This window comes from Neovison vison, chromosome 1 (genome assembly GCF_020171115.1).
Source record: "Neovison vison isolate M4711 chromosome 1, ASM_NN_V1, whole genome shotgun sequence".
Lineage (NCBI taxonomy): Eukaryota > Metazoa > Chordata > Mammalia > Carnivora > Mustelidae > Neogale > Neogale vison.
Window position 1 is genome coordinate 2,112,023 of NC_058091.1, and position 19,885 is coordinate 2,131,907.

At 56.5% G+C, this 19,885-nt stretch overlaps 2 protein-coding genes across 2 annotated transcripts; one reads left to right on the plus strand and one right to left on the minus strand.

Moving 5' to 3' along the window:
* Positions 1-288: 288 nt before the first annotated feature.
* Positions 289-1,375, plus strand: GPR31 (G protein-coupled receptor 31). The gene is given in 2 exon segments (XM_044234647.1): positions 289-351; positions 353-1,375. Coding segments are annotated over 2 exon segments (1,086 nt in total).
* A 15,095-nt stretch (positions 1,376-16,470) lies between these two features.
* Positions 16,471-18,611, minus strand: CCR6 (C-C motif chemokine receptor 6). The gene is made up of 2 exons (XM_044234703.1): positions 18,603-18,611; positions 16,471-18,503 (listed from the first exon to the last, which is right to left on the minus strand). Exons 1-2 carry the CDS (start codon positions 18,609-18,611, stop codon positions 17,385-17,387), a joined length of 1,128 nt encoding a protein of 375 aa, XP_044090638.1. The 3' UTR covers positions 16,471-17,384.
* Positions 18,612-19,885: the final 1,274 nt, after the last annotated feature.

The following is a 19,885-nucleotide window of genomic DNA, read 5'->3' on the forward strand; positions in this document are numbered from 1 at the left end:
GCAAGCTAGAGAAGCCTTTGGTTTCCATCCTGATCTACCCGTGTAAGGACGAGACGTCCAGGCGTGCGGAAGCTGCTCAGGCTCCAGGGGCAGCGGCCGCCGGCGCGTCCCTGTGCTCCCCAGACATCCCAGACATCGGCGCCCAGCGAAATGCCGGATGAAATCAAGCGAAACACCATTTCCCCTTTTCAGGGCAAAACAAAACAGAACAAAACTGCAAGGGTTTTTTCCCTCCCCTCTGATCCTCTTTCCCCAAACAAATTTTAGTTTGCTTTTGACTTCACACTGATGCTGGTTCAGTACTTTTTCTTGCTGAGAAAATGCAGAACTCATGCAGATACCCTGGGGCGGGAAAAAGCGCGTTTCTCTCATTTCGTGGGAAGGAGCCTCTCCGGAGCCCAGGCTCTCGGCGCCCCGCGGCTCTCAGGCAGGATCCAGCGGCGGGGCCATGCCCGCCGCCAACTGCTCGGCGCCCAGCGCGGCCGTGGAGCTGACCGTGGGCGCGCTGCTCCTGCTGGAGTGTGCGCTGGGCCTCCTGGGCAACGCCGTGGCGCTGTGGACCTTCTGCTTCCGCCTGAAGGTGTGGAAGCCCTACGCCGTCTACCTGCTCAACCTGGCCGCCGCCGACCTCCTGCGGACCTTCTGCCAGCCCTTCCACGCCGCCTTCTACCTGAGACGCAAGACCTGGCCCTGGGGACGCGCGTCGTGCCAAACCCTGCTCTTCCTGCGCGTCCTCAGCCGCGGGGCGGGCGTCGCCTTCCTCGCGGCCGTGGCTCTGGACCGCTACTTCCGCGTGGTCCACCCTCGGCTGAAGGTCAACCTCCTGTCCCCGCGGGCGGCCTGGGGGGTGTCGGGCTTCGTGTGGCTGCTGCTGCTCGGCCTCACCCTCCTGTTCGCCTCGGAGGCCGCGTGCCCCGGGCCGGAGCCCCAGGGAGGCGCGTCCTTGAGGCCGCTCTGGCAGGAAGTCCTGCAGTTTATCCTCCCCTTCGGCCTCATCCTGTTCTGCAACGCCGGGGTCATCAGGACCCTCCGGAGGCGCCTGCGAGAGCCGGGCAGACAGCCCAAGCTGCGGCGGGCCCGGGCGCTGGTGGCGGTGGTCGTGGTCCTGTTCGCACTGTGCTTCCTGCCCAGCTTCCTGGCCCGCACCCTGGCGGCCGTCTTCCGCAGCGCGGGCAGCTGCAGGGTCCTGGGAGCGACGGTGCACGTGTCTGACGTGGCCAACGGCCTCAGCTACCTGCAGAGCGTGCTGAACCCGGGGCTGTACTGCTTCTCCAACCCCGCCTTCAGATGCTCCTACCGCAAGGTCTTCAACACCCTCAGAGGCCGCGGCAGGGAAACCGAGGCCCCGGCGGACATCAGAGACTCCTACTCCTGAGGCCGGCCAGCCCTCCGGGCCCGGGGCACGGGAAGGGCGGGGATCTGAGCGCTGACGACCAGCGCTGAGGGTCACGGGGAGAGGAAACTGAGGCCGCGCCCCAAGAAACGGGACTCATGCGTCGGCACCCCTGCGGCCAAGCTTGGACCCATGAGGTCTGCGGGATTTCCTTCTGCTCTCCTGCCCCAGCACACGGCAGAGCGGAGAAGCAAGCGGAGCTCCTTTCCAGCCACAACGATGCTGACCTGGAAGCAGGCTGCCGCCGCGCTCTCATGGGAGGGGCTCTCGCGGTCCGTCACGGGAGCCGGGAGGCTGAGCCGCGCTGCCCTCGCTCTGTCTGGTCTCGGTGAGTCGTCCGCGTTCCCTGTCCCGGGAGTCTGCTCCCCCCGCCGCTGCGCAGACCTGTGATGGCCGACCCGGGAAAGTGGCCGGCCGGGCTCAAGGCCACGTTGTGGGATGTGCACCTCACTGGGCTCCCGGCTCGGCTCTGGCTGGCACATAGCGTTTCCAGTTGAGAGCACTTCGCTTCGTCTGCATAGACGGCACATGATGCGAGAGACAGCACGGTCCCCTAGTCTATTGTAAGAAACACCTTCCCACTAAATTTCTCAAAACTGCTGCCAGAATGTCTCTCTTGAGGTCTGAATGTCTAAATGCTTTTGAAACTCGCTCGACTTCCCGGCTCCGAGAAGTCACTGTAGTTAATGCCTCGCGGAGAAACGCATGGTGTGAGGCACCAAACTGCACGTGAATCGGGGCTTTCCACCTGACAGCGGGGCCCACCTGGCACAGAGGGGCCCCCGGGGATCTGCCCAGTCCCGGGAGGCCAGGCAGGGCCCGGGGCCCCCCTGAGCCCAGCCCCGGCTCTCGTGCCACGGCCGCATGGTCTCAGGTCATGCTCTTAAACGATGCCCCACAATGGGAGCTCACGAGGGTGACAACAGTTTGAAAGTCCCCTTTCTGACTGCTTGGTCTCGTTCTCTGTTCAAACCTGGCCCCAGAAGGGACGCCCCAAGATGCTTAGAGGAGGGACAAGGCCTAGTGTGTGAGGAGGCCCAGCCCGTGGCCTTCCAGGACCTGCAGTGCCTCGTCCACGCAGACAGACCCCGCCTTTCTCCGGGCCGCCCCATGACCTTGGTAACATCCAGGGGGAAACATGGTGCCTGAGGCCAGAAGAAATGGCAACCCTCCCTTCGGATCGTTCGCCTGCCAGGGAGGCACCTTCTCGGAAGCAAAGTTACGACGCGACCGGGACCCTGCCACTGTGCTCTGCCAACCACGGTCCCCAGAGGGCAGCAAACCCGCTCAGCGGGCCTGGCTGCTGCTGGCCGATGCCAAGTCCCCTCCAGTGGGTGGACGTCAGGCGTCTGGCCTGCATCTGCGGCCGACAAGCATGCAGGAGCTTCGGATAAAACTCTCTGCCCTCACACTGTCTACATCGCGCCTGTGTTCTTGCCGTGGGCTCAGGGCACATGCCGGCCCACATGACGCTACTTGTTAAAAATGTAGCATTTAACGCAACCCTTTCCCACGTCTTGATAAACTCCCCACAGGCTTTCTTTACTCGATCCCCCGTAACCTGTCCAGATGTTTCTTAACCGTTTCCCCAAAGATGGACACTGAGAGCTGGTGCCCTCTGCTCGGGGAAATCAGGCTGTGAGGCCACACAGCCCCCCGGAGACCTGGCTGCGGCCCTGCCCACACCGGCCGCCTGAACAGGCTCTCAGCCCAGCGCCAGGCTCTGCAGAACCTTCCCGGCAGGGCTGTCTCCGGGCTCCTTGCCAGGCGAGCCAGCTTTGTCCAGGAGCTTAGCCGTGGGCTGCACTCCCTCCCCCCAACCCCTGCTCATTAGCCGGGCGACCGGGGGTCTCATCCCAGCCGAGCGCTGGTCCTCCTCTCTGGCCCTGCCCGCCGGCAGGTGGGGGACCCAGGATCTCTCAGAACACCCTGAGGCTTTGGCCAAACCCAACTTTCTGACTCGGTCAGTCTGGGGAGTCCCAACACCCCCGGGCTTTTGAGCCTCTTAGTTAACTCCGGGAACGTGCGGCCGGAGCCGTCTGCCCTGGGTGAGTAGCCATGGTCAGGGCCCTTGGGTCGGCTCCCCGCTCTGCCACTCCGAGCTTTGAGACCTGGGACAAACCACCCAGCTGCTCTGAACTTCCCTGGTCTGTGAAATGGGGTAACAACACCCGACCTGTGGGTCTATTGTGCGGGGTGGGGAAGACCACATATGAGACGCGGAGCACGGAGCCTGGCGAGCATCAGCCCCCCGTTCAGGTATGACGCTGCCGTTTTCAGGTGACCGGTCTAGTCCCTCGACTTTCTTTAATCCCCGAGCAGACTGTGTGCCCTTTGGGGACACAGCGGTTTGCCTGTGCACTGCCAACACGGGGCCTGAGGCGGGACAGGCGGTCAGTGACCTGGAGGTCGCACTAGTCTGCTAACTCAAAGGTTTGTTAGGATGCTTTCTTTCTGGCATGTCCTTTCCGATCTTCTGTGAGGCTTCTGTCGGCCCCGAGCATGATTCCACACATCTCTGGGAGGGGACAACGTCTCTGTCTGTCGCCGGGTTCCAGGTCCAGTGACCCCGCCTCTGGGGATGTGTCCCGTCACTCTCCTCACAGAAGCCTCAGAAAGTTATCTTCTTGAAGACATGCAGGGAGGAAGGGGGATCTTGTCCTTCTCCAAACTGTTTTCTCTGAGTAAGGAAATGAGTCAGAAGGAAAGTGTGGGCAGGCAGCAAACGATGGGCCCCAGAACCACAGTGATTTTGCTGTCAGGAGCGAGTTTTGCTTTCTTTTCTCCTTTGACGCGCTTCTTCTAATGCAGCAGGTGCCCGGTCTCGTCTGTGAGTCTGGCAAATCTCAGCGTTGTCTGGAAGGACGGCCAGCAGCCCGAGTTCCAGTCTGAGCGATGGGTTTCATTCCCTACTCAGAAGGGACTATCAGTGTTTTCAAATTCTCTCAATGTCATTTTTTCCCCTAAAATCCAGTAGGCCACGGATCCCTCCTTGGCTAAACAGAAGCCCTCCAGGTGTGGGAACATTCGAAGCTCTGTCTTACTCCCTATCCACTCTTTCTGGTCCATCCCTTGAGACGGACCCTTCCTAAAGCCCCGACCACACCCTCCAGCACCCCACACATTACCTGCCCCGCCCGGCCCTGCAGGCCCCCCACCCCCGCTGGTGCTGGCACCTGCTTTCCCCTCTGTGTCCCCTCCCTGAAGCTTGGAAAGTGTCCACTTATCTTTGTGTCCCCAGCACTGGGCACAGGGCCTGGCACACGGCAGACACAGACTATGTTTGTGGAATCAATAATAAACACATGAACAAATTAACCTGATTTAAAGTTAACAAATTAACTTTCTTAATCATCTAAGCGGTTTTATTAAAATATACTTTGGAATTCTGGATCAGAGGCAAACTTAAAATATCTTTAAAGGGTATTCTAGGAAGACACTAATACAGATGAAAACATGACAACTGGAGAAAGCCTGTCCTCTGTACTTCCACAGTCACCTCTGCCACTAATTGAGTCAGACTGTGATTTATTTAGGGCTCGGGATCCTGAACTGCGTATCTCCCTGCAGGTTGGGTCAGCGACTGTCAGAGACTTCTAGAACACACCACCAGTGTTCGTGTCCCCGAGACCACCAGCCTTGCACACACACACACACACACACACACCCGTATGTTGTACATCATGTGAGATTTGCCATCTTAACCGTCTTGTCACGGTGCAGGGGCAGCAAGGATATTCACACTGAGGTGCAGCCATCACCGCCGTCCATCTCTAGAACTTTCCATCTTCCCCAGCAGGCGCTCTGACCCATTCAGCCGTAAGCTCCGCCCCCGCCCTGCCTCTGCTGCACCCCCTCCCCCAGCCTCCTTTCCATCTCTGGGGACGCCTCGCCCCGCAGGGCCCCGAGCAAACAGGGACACAGCTCTGTCTTTCTGCTGCTGGCTCACTTCCCCGGCGCACGCACTCCCAGGCCAGAGCGCGGGTCAGATTTCCTTCCTCGCTGCCCTGGACGGGGCGTCTGCTCGTGGGTGCGGCCTGCGTTGCTTCCACCTCTGTGCCCCCGCCCGGTGCTGCTGTGACCGCGGGTGCGCATGTCCCCGCCAGACCCGCCTCCAACCCCTCCGAGTGCGTAGGGTCCAGGGCGACCACAGGATCGTGTGTGTCTATCAGCCACTCCCGGAGGATTCGCTGCCGCTGTCCACATGTGGCTTCCCCACTGCACAGTCTCACGCGCACGCTCAGGGTCCCGGCGCCGCCCCCTCCGCCCTGGCACCTGTTTCTGGGGCGAAGGGCCACAGCGCCAGCCTCTGGGGTGCGGAGCGGATGCGTACTCTGACCAGAAGAATCCCTGAACCCCAGAGACCAGCAGGAAACCCTGCCCCGGGTGCGCGCACGACAGCCAGGCCTGCCCGGGGCTCGCTGGGGGCCTGAGATCTCACACAGTAACCCTTCCCCTCGGACGCACCGGCCACAGGACCGCCCCTGTGAATTGGGTCAGAGGGGCCCTTGCCTGGATGGAGGGGCCACAGAGCCCAAGCCCTTCCGCACGCCCCAGCGCTGCTGAGCGGCCCCCAGCAGCCGCCCCTTGCCCGGCTCCCACAGACGGCCCGCACCTGCTCCCCCTGCGCCCGCGGCATCCGGCTGCTACCCTCCAAGCGCAGCCCCAGCGATGCCCCTCCTGCACGGACCCGGCGGCTCCAGCTCCCTCCTTCACACGGGGGGTGTGAGGGTGTAGAGGGTCTACATTGCAGACAAGCGCACGCTGTGCTTCCGTAACACCCCGCGGCCCAAAATAGTAAATGCACCCGCGGAGTAGCAATAATAACCCCTTTCCGTTTGCAAGACCTGGGGGGTCGGCAGGGCAAGTCCTGATTCCCGTTTGCAGCTGAGCAAGCTGGTGCCCCATGGGGTCGGCAGTGTGGCCGGAGGGCAGGTCAGCGGTGGGCCAGACAGTGACGTGAGCCTGGGCGTCAGGCACGGGTCGCGGGTGATGGTGTTACCGGACCTTCTCGATCTTATGCCTTCCCCCTGGGCTTTCATCGCTTACCTGTATTTTGATTTTCCTCCTACCCCGGGGGCGTCCCGCTAACCGGCCATCTGGAGGAGAGACAGGATGTTTGCTAAGCACCGTGGGGTCGGTGCCCCTCGCGGCGGATTCCTGATTCCAGAACATTCCACAGCTGATTCGCCAGCGCAGCCCCATTGTACCTCCTTGTGTCCCCTTGCAAGCTGGCATCGGTCCCTGCGAGCTGCGGTCCTCCACCGTCCCCAGTGTCCCCCTGCGGGCAGGCCCAGATGCACTGAGGCAGCGCGGAATTCCCTGCGGGTTCTCTCTGAGAAAGTAGAGAGAGAGAAGGCCGAGCTGGGTAAGGGGAGGATGCCTGGTCCTGGGCACCCCCCAGAGGCCCCGCACACCCGCTTGTCGCTAACAAAGCTGTGTGTGCACCCTGTGGACAAAGGCTCGCGAGAGGCCAGCCTGATGCGCGGACCTGGAGGAAACCAAGAGAGGCTTTGAGCGATGAGCTTTGGTCACTAGAGGACAGCGCGAGGCAAGCCCCTGGATTTCTAAGGAATGGACAGGGATGCGCCCCGGGACTGGGCCTGAGGGAGCAGGACACTCCGAGATGAAACCCCAGCTCCTCCTCTTGGGCTGGGCACGTGCAGCCGGGAGTGAGCCTCATGCTGGCGGCTCTCCTGCTACAGACGGGAGGACAGCCCCCGGGCCCCAACCAAACCCCTTCCTCCTCGGCCGCTTAGGGCTGCCAGTCCAAGGCTTCTGGAACCTGGAGTCCTTCCCACAGCTGGCTGCCTCATTCCACCTCCTGCGAGGACCATGGGAGACGGCTGCATGTCCTCGGAAGGGGAATAAGCTGGCTTAGAATTCAATAGTACTAAGACGATGAGGTGAAAAGAAAACTTAGAAACACAGAGATGCTAACCGAGCCCGGCTCCACAGCTTCCCTCTCCTGTACTGTGTTCACAAAGTACGCCACAACATGAAACGGTTTTTTAGTGTCCTAGTCAAGGACAGCAGCAGGAATATTTGGCCCAAACTATATTGTTTTTTAATTTTTTAAAGATTTTGTTTATGGATTTGACAGAGAACGAGGGGGAGAGAGAGAGAGCACACAAGCAGGGGGAGCAGCGTGGCAGAGGGAGAAGCAGGGGCTTGATCCCAGGGCCCGGAGATCATGACCCGAGCTGAAGGCAGCCGCTTCACCGGCTGAGCCCCCCAGGCGCCCCTCCAAACTATATTCTTACTTTTTACATTAAACTGACTGAATACGGCACAGTGGGCGTTGGGGCAAGAGGCTGGCTTCCCAGCGTCACGAGCGTCCCATCTACCGATCCCTTCCCTCCTTCTGTCCATCTATCCGTCCTTCCCTCCCACACCCCAGGTGTCCCGGCCTCTCTCCCGCTGGCTGGGGAGATCAAGGGGCGGCATTTCCGAGCTGCCCCGCAGGCCCTCCTCCCCAGGAGTGCTCCTGGCCCCAGACTGTGGCCGCGGGGAGCACCCAGGAATCTCCCCTCCGTCAGTCCATCCGGGGAAGGAGACAGAATGCTTTCTGCATTTTCGCTCACAAAGGACGGTTGGCCCTGATGGGTCACTCTGAATCCGGGGAACTGAGCCATGACGTTCCTGCCACCGTCCCCACTTGGCGTGGCGGCAGCTTCTGAGAACAAGCACGCGGGGGAGACCGATGCAGGGGACGGCGCAGGGGGCAGCCCGGTGCCCCTCAGATCCCATAGCCCCTGCAGACAGGCTCGGGGGGGGGGCAGCCAGCATGTGTGGCGGGTGACCGTGCGGGAGAGAGGAAGGGAGAAGCAGCAGACCCACACCTCAGAGGGTCCCTGCACAGGCATCACCCCCAGATCTAGCCTCGGGGGCTGCCCGTCCAGCACCGCTAAACACGGAAACGGACACAGCCGCGGCTTTGTTTTCAACCTCGGGCCTGAAGCTCCCTCTGCTTTGACACCAGCACATTCGTGGGACACTTTTCAGATCCGGCCCGAGCAAGAAAAAGAGCCAAGCCTCCCCACGAGCCCACCCTCGTTTCACACCCGCGCGCGAGAACCTCCAACTCTGAGCTCAGCGCTGTTTTCAGTTAAAACACACCAAAGGCATATTTTAAAGTTAGAAATATTTCTAAACTTAAAAACCACAGGCAGCAGAGACCCCCCGTGAGCCTGAGTGGGAGGCCGGGGTGTGAGCGCGGCGCGCGTTCTGGAGAAGATGAACGTGTCTCTGGGAAACGATTCCTCGAGGCCGCAGGGAGCGAGGCTCCGGGGAGGGCGTGAGATGTGGGCTCGGGCTGCCAGCGGGTGAGCGGCTCTCCGATGGAGGAAACCCCCCAACCCTTCCATGAATCATCCTTCTCATTTTCACTAGAACTCGGGCGCGATCACACTTCTGAGGTTGAAGAACAATGAGTTGCATAACAACCCGTTAGTCGAATTCATAACCCGGGAACGCTCCTGCGATTATGTGATCTTACCCACAACACACGAAAAGCTGTTGGAGCTTTTGCTTGGTTCCAAAACATGGCGTTTCTTTGACTTCAAAAACCAGCATAAGAAGATTTAAGAGCGAGCTGTCTAGAAAAACGCACTGCTTACTTCTGTTATACAAAAGCAAACACTCTGCAGTTAAGGGAAGGAAACTGTGAAAATGGCCTAGTGCCGTTCCCTGGAAGCCGTGCTGACTTAGTAATCTCATTGTCTGAGAATTAAATTCCCCACCTGACATTTAAGTGGTCCGGACGATGAAAACGAAGAGGAGGGGCGCCTGGGTGGCACAGTCAGTGAAGCCTCTGCCTTAGGCTCAGGTCATGATCCCAGAGTCCTGGGATCCAGCTCCCTGCTTAGAAGGGAGTCTGCTTCTCCCTCTCCCTCTGCCCCTGCCCCTTGCTTGTACTCTCGCTCTCTCTCTCTGTCTTTCCGACAAATAAATAAAATCCTGGGGGAAGAAAAAAAAGAGGGTCATGAGCAGAGAGGGAGACCGAGTCTGCCATCCTCGGTTGGGGGGGGCACACGGCCCCTACAATCAGGACCCCTGATCTCATTCAGACCTCAGCTTTGCATCTCCTGGTGGGAAGGGGCTTCCCAGGCACTGGAGGTTGTGCCCACCCTGCTCCACATCCTTTGGAGAGCTGCTGGCTGCCTTGGTAACCATAGAGACCGTCAACAGCCCGGAGAAGCCTGGGGTGCTGGAGCTGCCTGGTGAGTGGCTGGCCCAAGTGTCTCCTTCGGTTGGCAGATACTGACCGATTCTTTAGCACCCAAGGGGGGGTGCCCAGGGTATGGGCATCCCGGGGAGAGCAGGAAGCCACATCAAACCTACCAAGCCACTTCTCTGTGAAATGTGCCATTCAAAACAGGTGCCCACGTCTGTGCTCGGCTTATTATTATTACTAACCACGGCTTAAAAGCCAGAGGGTCAGGAGTGTGCGAGACCCATGAGGGGCCGTGACCAGGGGCAGCTATGGGATACTGGGGAGAAGCTCTCAGACCAATAATCAACCCACTGCAGACATCTTTGCCCCCTTTGTGGAAAAAGGCAGGGCTCTCTCTGCCCACAACGCCCTCTGGGGCTCTGCCCGCCAAGGCTGGGAGGGGGAGGGGAGCGTGGGAGGAGAGCCGGGGAGGAAGGTGGAGCCTGTGGGGTGGGAAGCGCCCTTGTGGGGAGGGGAAGCGCCAGGCCTGGGTGATGTGACACTTGGACGGGCTAAGCCCTGTAATAGTAACAATAAAAGGCAGGTTGGCTCAGACACGTTGTTGTCTTGCTCACATTGGAGCGCCGAGGGGTGCACCGGCCCCTGGGGCTTCTGCCGCACCCAGGATGATGCCCACACTGGTACCCAGTATCTCTGGCTAGAACAGAGTCAGCTGTTCTGGCTGAAGGCAGTGGGGTGCGTGGTGTTTGCCACAGGGCTACGTCACCTGCAGCCCCCGGAGAGCTTCGACAGGACGGGACCAACAGCTGATGACCGACTATCAGGGTCATGCACATTTCCATAGTGGAAACCCCAGAGACCCCACTCCTGGACCCGCTGGTAGCCACTGCGTGACCCTCTCCACGTGACTGAGGGACGGCTCCTTTGAGAGGCTCTTCCCAAAACTAAAACTAGGCTCCTGAGTCCCCCTTCCCCCGTGGCACTGGCAACTTTTGACAAGGGCTCTGCAGAGGGGTCCCGTGTACATCTCCCATCGCACCGCACAGACCAGAAGCCCTAGGATCCTCCAGGCATGGTGACTCGCCCAAACGGTACGCTACTCCTCTGTGTCCCGACAACTGGGCGGCGACAAACCAGATAGCCCCAGAATTCAGAAAGCTAACAAAATGAGGGTTAGTTTAAGAATTTTAGAATTAATTTCTGGTGAGTAGGAGATTATATCTCTTCCTTTAAAAAAAAAAAAAAGACGATTTTTATTACTTTAGAATACCCTAAAAAGTGTCCTAAAATATATACTTTAAAGTATATGTAGATACTAATTTTCTAAATCCTTTGTAAAACAAATACACGTTTATAAACACATATGCATACAGCAAGACCAAAACAAACAAGAAAACACCGGAAAACCAAAACATAGGTAGTCACATAACAATAAATAAATAAATAAATCATAAAAAAAGAGTCAATCTACTATTACATGAGTATTAAAGGCAATTTTAAAAGTCTACTGTGGCAATCCAGCAATCAGATTTAAATTTAGTAATTATCTCAAGGGTTTTCTACCCGTTGTAGAGGATCTAGTAAAAGATAAAAGACTCTATTCATTGTGTATATTCTTTTTCTGTAAAATAGATTTAGTCACTGCAAATAAATCTTCTCCAATTAAAAATACCAGATCTGAAGGCCCTTCGCTTATTTTTGTGCATGTCCACTCATGAGGCGCTATGAAGGTTATCTGGAGTCTCTCTGTTTTACGCCTCTTTCCCCTTGGAACTGACATTTTAACATTGAGTCTCCGTTGCCTACTTTGTTACTTTCCCTTTTGTGTATTCCCGCAAGCAGGAAGTGTATCCCCGGGCCTTCAAGCGTTACATGCTCCCACATACCTCGAAGCTACTTTGTTACCTTGGCGGGGGGCGGGGCGGGGGGCGGGGCGCGGGGGGCGGGGCGCGGGGGGGAGCGCGGGGGGGAGCGCGGGGGGCGGGGGCTCTCAATGCGCCTGCGCGGTACAGAGCCGGGCGCTTCGCGGGAGGCCGCCCTCCAGTGTCCGCCGTGTTCCCAGCATCGTCGCACGACTCACGCACAAAGCAAATCTCCAGCAAACGTCGCGCGCGCGCAGCAGCGAGACGCGGCGCTGTCGCAGGGACGCGCGGCGCGGAGCCCGGGGGACACCAGCCCGCCGGCCGCGGACCCGCGCAGCGCCAGCTCCTTGCCGTTCGCGCCCTCACGCTCCTCCACTTTGCACACTTGTTTTTGACGGTAAATTTATCTTTTCGAGGACTTGAAAAAATTACCGTGAAGCCCTTTATTTGCTCTAAGTTTAGGGAGAATGATGGTGTGAGTTCGGGGAAAGATAGTGGGTGAAGAGAGACGTGAAGGCGCCCGGACAGATTCCCGGTCCGCCGAGGGCCGGTTCCGAGCCTGTTTCGGGTGCAATCTCACCGGCCTTGACCTGGATTGGCCAGAAGGCAGACAGGGATGTCCTTTAGGATGCTGGTGACCGTCCGGTAGGTTACGCAGGACTGAGCTTACGGAGACCAGCCGGACACTTTGGGGCTGTTTCCCACAAGACGAACTAACGCTGCAGCTCATTTTCTGCAATCACGTGGGACTGCTCAGGGCTTGCAAGTGGGCATTAACAGAGGGGGTTATGGACACTGGGGAGGGCGTGTGCTACGGTGAGTGCTGAGAAGTGTGTAAACCTGGCCATTCACAGACCTGTACCCCTGGGGCTAATAATACATTATGTGTTTATTTAAAAAATATATTAAAAAATTTTAAATGGGCAATAACAGGGATTTTTAAATTTAGATCCTAAAATAAAGGACAACCGGAGGACTGGAAAAAGAGGAATAACATAATGGGAGCTTTCGTTAGTTATTAATGTCCCAAGATGTCTATTTGTCTCTATATTTTTATATAACAAGGAAGTAATTTTATTTATTAAAAAAATTTTATTTCATTTTTTCAGTAATCCAAGATTCATTGTTTATGTGCCACACCCAGTGCCCCCTGCAATCCGTGCCCTCCATAATGCCCACCACCAGGCTCGCCCTTCCCCCCACCGTCCTCCCGCACAAAACCCTGTTTCTCAGAGTCCACAGTCTCTCCTGGTTCATCTCCCCATCCCATTTCCCCCAACTCACTTCTCCTCTCCATCTCCCTTTGTCCTCCATGCTATTCGTTATGCTCCACAATAAGTGAAACCATGTGATAACCGACTTTCTCTGCTTGACTGATTTCACTCAGCATCATCTCCTCCAGTCCCGTCCATGTTGCTACAAAAGTTGGGTATTCGTCCTTTCTGATGGAGGCATCATACTCCATAGTGTATATGGACCACATCTTCCTTATCCATTCGTCCGTTGAAGGGCATCTTGGTTCTTTCCACAGTTTGGTGACCGTGGCCATTGCTGCTATGAACATTGGGGTACAGATGGCCCTTCTGTTCACGACATCTGTGTCTTTGGGGTAAATACCCAGGAGTGCAATTGCAGGGTCGTAGGGAAGCTCTATTTTTAATTTCTTGAGGAATCTCCACACTGTTCTCCAAAGTGGCTGCACCAACTTGCATTCCCACCAACATTGTAAGAGGGTTCCCCTTTCTCCACATCCTCTCCAACACATGTTGTTTCCCGTTTTGTTGATTGTGGCCATTCTAACTGGTGTAAGGTGATATCTCAATGTGGTTTTAATTTGAATCTCCCTGATGGCTAGTGATGATGAACATTTTTTCATGTGTCTGATAGCCATTTTGTATGTCTCCATTGAAGAAGTGTCTGTTCATGTCTCCTTCCCATTTTTTGATGGGCAGATTTTCTGTGATTATCTGGTTTTTGAGTGTAAAGTTTAAAGGCTCGCTGCACCTGCTTGAAACCCGCCAAGAACCCGCCAAGAACCCGGCAAAGGGTCCTGAGCCTGCGCGGGCCTACAAATACCACATGTGGCCACAAGGGGGCGAAAGTGCCCCGCCGAGGAGCTGGGCGCAGCCCTGCCATCTCCCTGGGGCCTTAGTCCTGGCAGCCTCCCCAGCCTACAGGCCAGGCTCCGGAAAAAGATCCCAAAGTGTCACGTTGAACTCAACCCAGTTAATCTCTCAAGAGGAGGCAGAGGAATGAAGAGTGCTTATTCGAACAGTAACCCTCTTTCCAAATCCAGTGCTCTGAGCCCGTGGACTGAGAACGCGGATGCCTGGGGGCTCCTCCGTGGGACGTGGGAGAGAACCTGCTGGGCTGTCGTCCTCCACTGGGGGCCTCAGTGGAGACCCCGCCTCTCCCTGCGCTCTGACTCCCGCCGTGGCTGCGGGAAGCCCGGCCTCTGTCCTTTCCTCCCTCAAGTGAGCTGTCCAGCTGCCCCTGCCCCGGCAGGTCCTCTTCTGGCGTCCCTGGCCCTGTCTCGCATAGTAACAGAATTACTGTGTGTTCAGTGTTTTTCCAGGGAGGTGGGCACGCAGACAGCCAGTCGAGGACTTTTCCCCAGCTTTCTCCTACCTGCTAGCAGCCCCATAGCTAAGCAAAGGCCACTAGTTTGGGAAGAAGTGATTTCCACAACTTTCAGATTGTCCCATGAAACACCAGGCCACCTGCCACCTACTTTCCCCTTTTCCTTTTTCTCTTGGCTGGGATGGAAATGTGATGGGGGGAGCTACAGCAGCTCCTTTACACCAAGAGGACAGCCTGGAGTTGAGGACGAGAGCATCCTCCCGACCCTCTTGGATTGTCTACCAGGAGTCAGAAGAGAGTCTGCAGGACTGTGGAGTTTATGCTAATTGTGTATTAACGTAGTTTGGGAAGGCACCGTAACAAGATATCCCAGAATCCCTGATTGCAGAGGCCACTCTGACCTCAGAAGCAGGAGCGCCCTTCTTGCACACGTTGGGGGGGGTTGTAGAATAGGGTCCCACGGGCACCACAACCAGCACCTTCTGCTGCACAGCTGCCTCCATGCCACGCCCCCGGAGGAGGCGGGTTTGGGAAAAGTCCCACGGCACAGGCACAGCCGCGGAGCCTGAGGCTGGGACCCAGCAGACCAGTTTCTAAAATCAGGGCACTGAGCCCTCCCCAGAGAAAGTGCTGCCCCCGGGGCGGGGCGTGCTGGGGCTCAGTCACGAGGGAGCGCAGGTTCAATAGTGGGCGTGGTCTGTCTTTTCTCACTTTCATTCCCTGGGGATGTGCATCTGAAAATCTGAGAAACTGGGGTGGAAATGGATATTTGGAACACACCTTATTCGAAAGGAAGAAACTACCTGGAAAAAAAAAAAACAACTCTCAAGTATTTGAAATTAACTTTAATATGAAAAGCTGCTCTCCCTGCAGAAAACGTGGTTATGGGCTGGATTGTGTCCCCCGAACTCACATGCTGGAGTCCTGGCCTTTCATTCTTCAGCCTGGGACTGTATTTGGAGACGGGCCTTCACCGAGCTGATGACGGTAAAATGAGGTCGGTTAGGGTGACGGGTGTCCTTATAAGATAAGCAGGTCAGGACACACACACAGAGGAGCAGAGAGGGAAGACCCAGTGAGCACACAGGGAGACCGAGCCTGTCTGCCTGCCCAGAGAGAGGCCACACCGGCCCACACCTGGACCGCAGATTTCCAGGCTCCGGGACTGCAAGACAGTGAGCGTCTATGTTGCCAGCCCGGGGTCTGGGGTACCTCATCAGGGTGCCTTCCCAAACTAAGACACTAATATACGATTAGCATCTACTTTGGAGTCATTTAGACCAGATTCTCTGTGCCTATACCGCCAAGAGTTCCTGGACATCGCACATGATGTCAGAAATCTTAAAGGGATTTGAAAATATTATACTTTTCTGGCCTCATTTTAAAACTAGCCGATCTGTTCAGAAGCAACTAGAATGCAGTGTGCAAGGTGACAGTTAAACACCTGCCATCTAGGTGGATCATTTGCAGGTGACACAATGCCCAAATTTTCACCTTTTTCGAGAAGTACGAAGTATAGGAAAATCTCTTTTATCTAAAAATAATTGATCAACTACTTTGTACGAGGAACCAAGAGAAATCATCTTCTGGTCAGCACAAGCTGCTGTGATCATATTTGAACATACACGTGAGTGTGTGACAAAGGTAGGCCCGTGTATACAGTTCATTTATTAACAACAGACTAATAAGTCCTGAGTCACCGTCCCTGAGGCACCGCCCCGTCTGACCAGAGAACATAGTGGAATGGGGTTTGCAAAGGGCCAAGCACCAGTCACCAGCAGACACACGCAAGGTCCAGTCAGAGCCGGACGCTGGGAGGACATCTGGGGAAACCAATGAAAAAAAGATACCAGAACCGTTAAAGAGCCATCTGGAGCCCCTTAATAACGGACCAAAACCCACACGGTTCTGTGTCTCCGAGGGCACTGACACGTCTCACACCAAACAGCAAGAAACAATGATGATATTGGGCAAAATTAAGTCTGTATCCTACTTTAGAAACACTTTTATTCAGTACGGCTGAAATTAAATGGACTGTTGCATAAAGAAGCTTCACTTTTCTGAAAATTCAAATTATACAGAAGAGATGATTTCCAGCTGTGTCACAGTAAGCGAGCTATTTCCTGCTTAGAGACACGAACTTCTCTCCCTACATCCTCTGAGCGCATCCGGGACCCGCAAGGGGCATGCATGCAAGTCGGCCGCCGGGCTCTGCACACGGGAACCCACGCTTACAGCCTGGGAGGGCGGCCGACCCCGGAACACCTCAGCTCCCAAGTCGGATCCCTGATTCTGGAAAACTGTTCCCACTTCATGCACCAAAAGCCTTCATTTTGCAAAGCCAAAATGATGTTTGAGACATACAGACTCGGGACCCTAAGATGGCACTTTGAATTTCATACAGAGGTGCACGTCAAGCTCATGAGAACGGCAGAAAGTTTCAATAACAGATATCTCCAGGCTATACATGTCAGCATCTTTGTAACTCCCGTCAGTACCTTCTAACGCACGCCTGCATTTTTGTAATGTGGTGGGGTTTTTTTTCTACTTGTGTTCATGTGTTTACACTCTCAAAGCTTGAGTTCTAGGAACTTTCTAGAAGTTGAAGGCAGTTGTTAAAATCGGATTCCATGATCAACCTCAGACTTTGGGTAAAAACCAAAGCCAGAAGCAGAGAGGGAAGGAGCCCAGCCCTTGGCATCCTTCCAAGGATGCCCTTGGCTTCAGGGGCTGCTTCCGCTTCCGTGGATGTGGGACCAAAGCCCTTTCTGTATCGTCTTGGGGAAGCTTCCTTGTGCTTTTTAAAAGAAGGTAATTTAAACACCTTACATTCTAAACTGCACTGTGACCCCCAATTTCACTGTGATTTGTCTGACAATAGTCACGTAGCCCTCTGTGTGCTGAGTGTGTGCCGTTAGAATGCGGCTCATGGAGCTCTGCCTATCTGACTTTCAGAGAATCGGCGACTGCAGAGAACACTTCCCCGGGGAAATAAAGCAAGCCTGCCCTTTCCCGATGGCCTGTTACCACCTCGTCTTCCTTATCCTCGGTGACAATGGACACTGGTGCTCACCCAGCCACCGTCCATCTCTCCACACCACTTGGCCAGCTCGGGTGGAATGTTCCACCTTCTGCCTAAGATGAGGGGTGCAAGGGCTCTTACGTGATTTTTTTTCCATCTTGGGTTTCCCAACCCTGTGCGTTTTGCTGTGATCAGGAGAGGTCATGCTCACGAGATACTTCACGAATATTCCCGAAAATGTCTGATTCGTAGTCCCATGGGTCCGTTTTGGGGAAGGCCAACCACAGGGGACCCCCGGGGTCCCGAGCCCATGTCCGCAGTCCCCCAGACCTCGGGCCTGCTCCGGGCCGCTCACATGGTGAAGGACGACGCGTTCTCGTTGTCCGCGGTCTCGCTGTTCTGCCTGGAGACGAAGCTTTCCGAGTGCAGCCTGGAGCAGGAGAAGCCCGGGGACTTCCGCCGCCGCCGCACACACCACAGGTCCTTCACGATCTTCAGAAAGTAGCTCCTAAACTTCTGTCCGATGAAGGCATAGAGCACGGGGTTGAGGCAGCAGTGCAGGAAGGCCAGGACCTCGGTGACGTTGGTGGCGTAGCCCAGCAGCTTCTGGCCGTGGCAGGAGCGGTTCATCCTGCCCAGCTGCGCGGCCGTCACCAGGAGCACCATGTTGTGGGGGATCTGACAAGCCAGGAACACCAGCACCACCGCGATGATCACGCGGATGGCCTTGTGCCGCTTGGAGTTCTGGGCCTGCACCAGGGTCCTGACGATGAGCGCGTAGCAGAAGGTCATGAAGAGCAGCGGGATGGAGAAGCCAAAGAGGAGCTGCAGCCCCAGCACGAGCAGCTTCCACCTGATGGGGTCGGAGCCCTCGTGGTAGCGGGGCTCGCACACGGCGCTGTCCTGCACCTGGTACTTCTGGTTGAACACGAAGGTCCAGACGGAGATGAGCCCCGAGGCCGCCCACACCAGCAGGCAGATGGCCCTGCGGTGCGCCAGCGTGCGGGACCGCAGCCGGAAGGACTTGGTGGCCTGCACGATGGCCACGTAGCGGTCCAGGCTGACGCAGGCCAGGAGCAGCATCCCGCAGTTGAAGTTGACGGCGTAGAGGCCCTTCATCAGCTTGCACGTGGCATTGCTGAACACCCACTCGCCAGTGGCGTGGCTCACGGCCCAGAACGGCAGGGTGAGGACGAACAGGATGTCCGCGATGGCCATATTCAAGAGGTACACGTCCGTCATGGACTTGGCTTTCTTGTAAAAAGCAAAGGTGACCACCACCAAGACGTTGCCCAGCAGGCCAAAGACACAGATCAGGGAGTAGGCCACGGGCACGAAGAGCCCGGAGAAGCTCCGGACCTCCTGCAGGGAGCACAGGAAGCTGTCACCATCAGCTGAGTAGTCCGAACTGTTGCCCGACCCAAAGTAGTCCTCGCTGAAGTTGAAGCCGGCGCTGAGATTCATCGCCTCCTAGAAGGTGAACGAAGGTAGAGCTAGCTGTCGTGTGACCTGCGGGGAGCCACGACCGAGCGACACGACCCTCCCGGCCAGAACAAAACGGACGCTCACCTCAGTCATCGCGGGGCTTGTTCTCGGCAGGAGGGGCGGGCGGGGATGGGAGAGGACGGACGGTCAGGCCCTCTGGCTCACCGGCGGAGGTGATGGGGGGACGTGAGTCTAAGGAGGAAAGAAAGCAAGACACTCTGTGAGTGAGGCAGGCATTCCCAGGGAGCCCGGCAGTGACGGGCTGGCGTTCTGTTTCCCTCGGACACAAAGAGTACATGGCATGCTATTTTGCAGAAAAATAGTCCTTTAGAACAAGGGTGGGCAGCCTCTTTCTGCAAAGGACCAGACAGTAAAATATTTTAGACTCTGCAGATCCTGTAGTTTCTGACACAACAACTAGAATCTTCCCTGGTGGCTTGAGAGTGACACGGACAACTTCACACGTGGACGGGCTTGGCCGGACGTGGCTGTCATGGTTACAGTTTGTCAAGCCCTGATCAATGGCGTAAACAAGGAAGACACCAGCAGAAGCCCAGATTCCGATCCGCACAGAAATCTTGGTGCAAAATGCAATTCAGTGACACTCAGCAGGATTCCGGTGAACAAAATCTGCGGGACTGTGGATTGCGTCTAAAACACTTCACGGCCCTTGCCTGTAAATGTGTAGAGTAGGATTCCGTAGCTTCCACCCAGCTGGGCAGGTGAGGATCCCTTGTAGAGTTTTTTCAAGTTTGAACGTGAGAGTCATTCTCAGGATACGCGGAATAGGACCCCCGGCTTGAAGGGCAGCGGCGACGTACATCTGTATCTCTTACATGACACAGATATTGCCCTCGTGCCCTGGAGCGAACCAGCCCCAGTCTGCTGGGAAGACCCATCCTAATCGTCAGAGACCAGACTGAGGGCAGAAAGGTTAGAGATGGTGAGTGGGCAGGCCCCCTCCGTCCTTGGAGAACGGGCATGGGGCCAGCAAAGGGATGGCAGAGAAGGTGAGCAGATGGAAAGGAATCGTGAGTGCTGAGTGTTCGCCCCTCCACGGTGGGGCCGACCCCACTGGTTCGAGGTGACATTCACCAACTGAGCTGCACGCGGCAGTGATGTGTGGGGAATGCCCAGAGGGACGACACACAAGAAGTCCCCGAGATGAGTCAGGACCGAGCGGGGGCCCCGGAAGGAAGGACTCGGGCAGCGAGAAGGAGGAGGCGCACAGAATGCCAAGCCTCGGTGCACGGGCGGAGACTCGACTGTGCTATGCCGCTCGGTCCTCACCTGTGTGGTCAGTGTCACCACCCGACATGTGGGGGAGGAGGTCAGGGTGACCCAGACCTCAGCCTGAGGACTCCCTG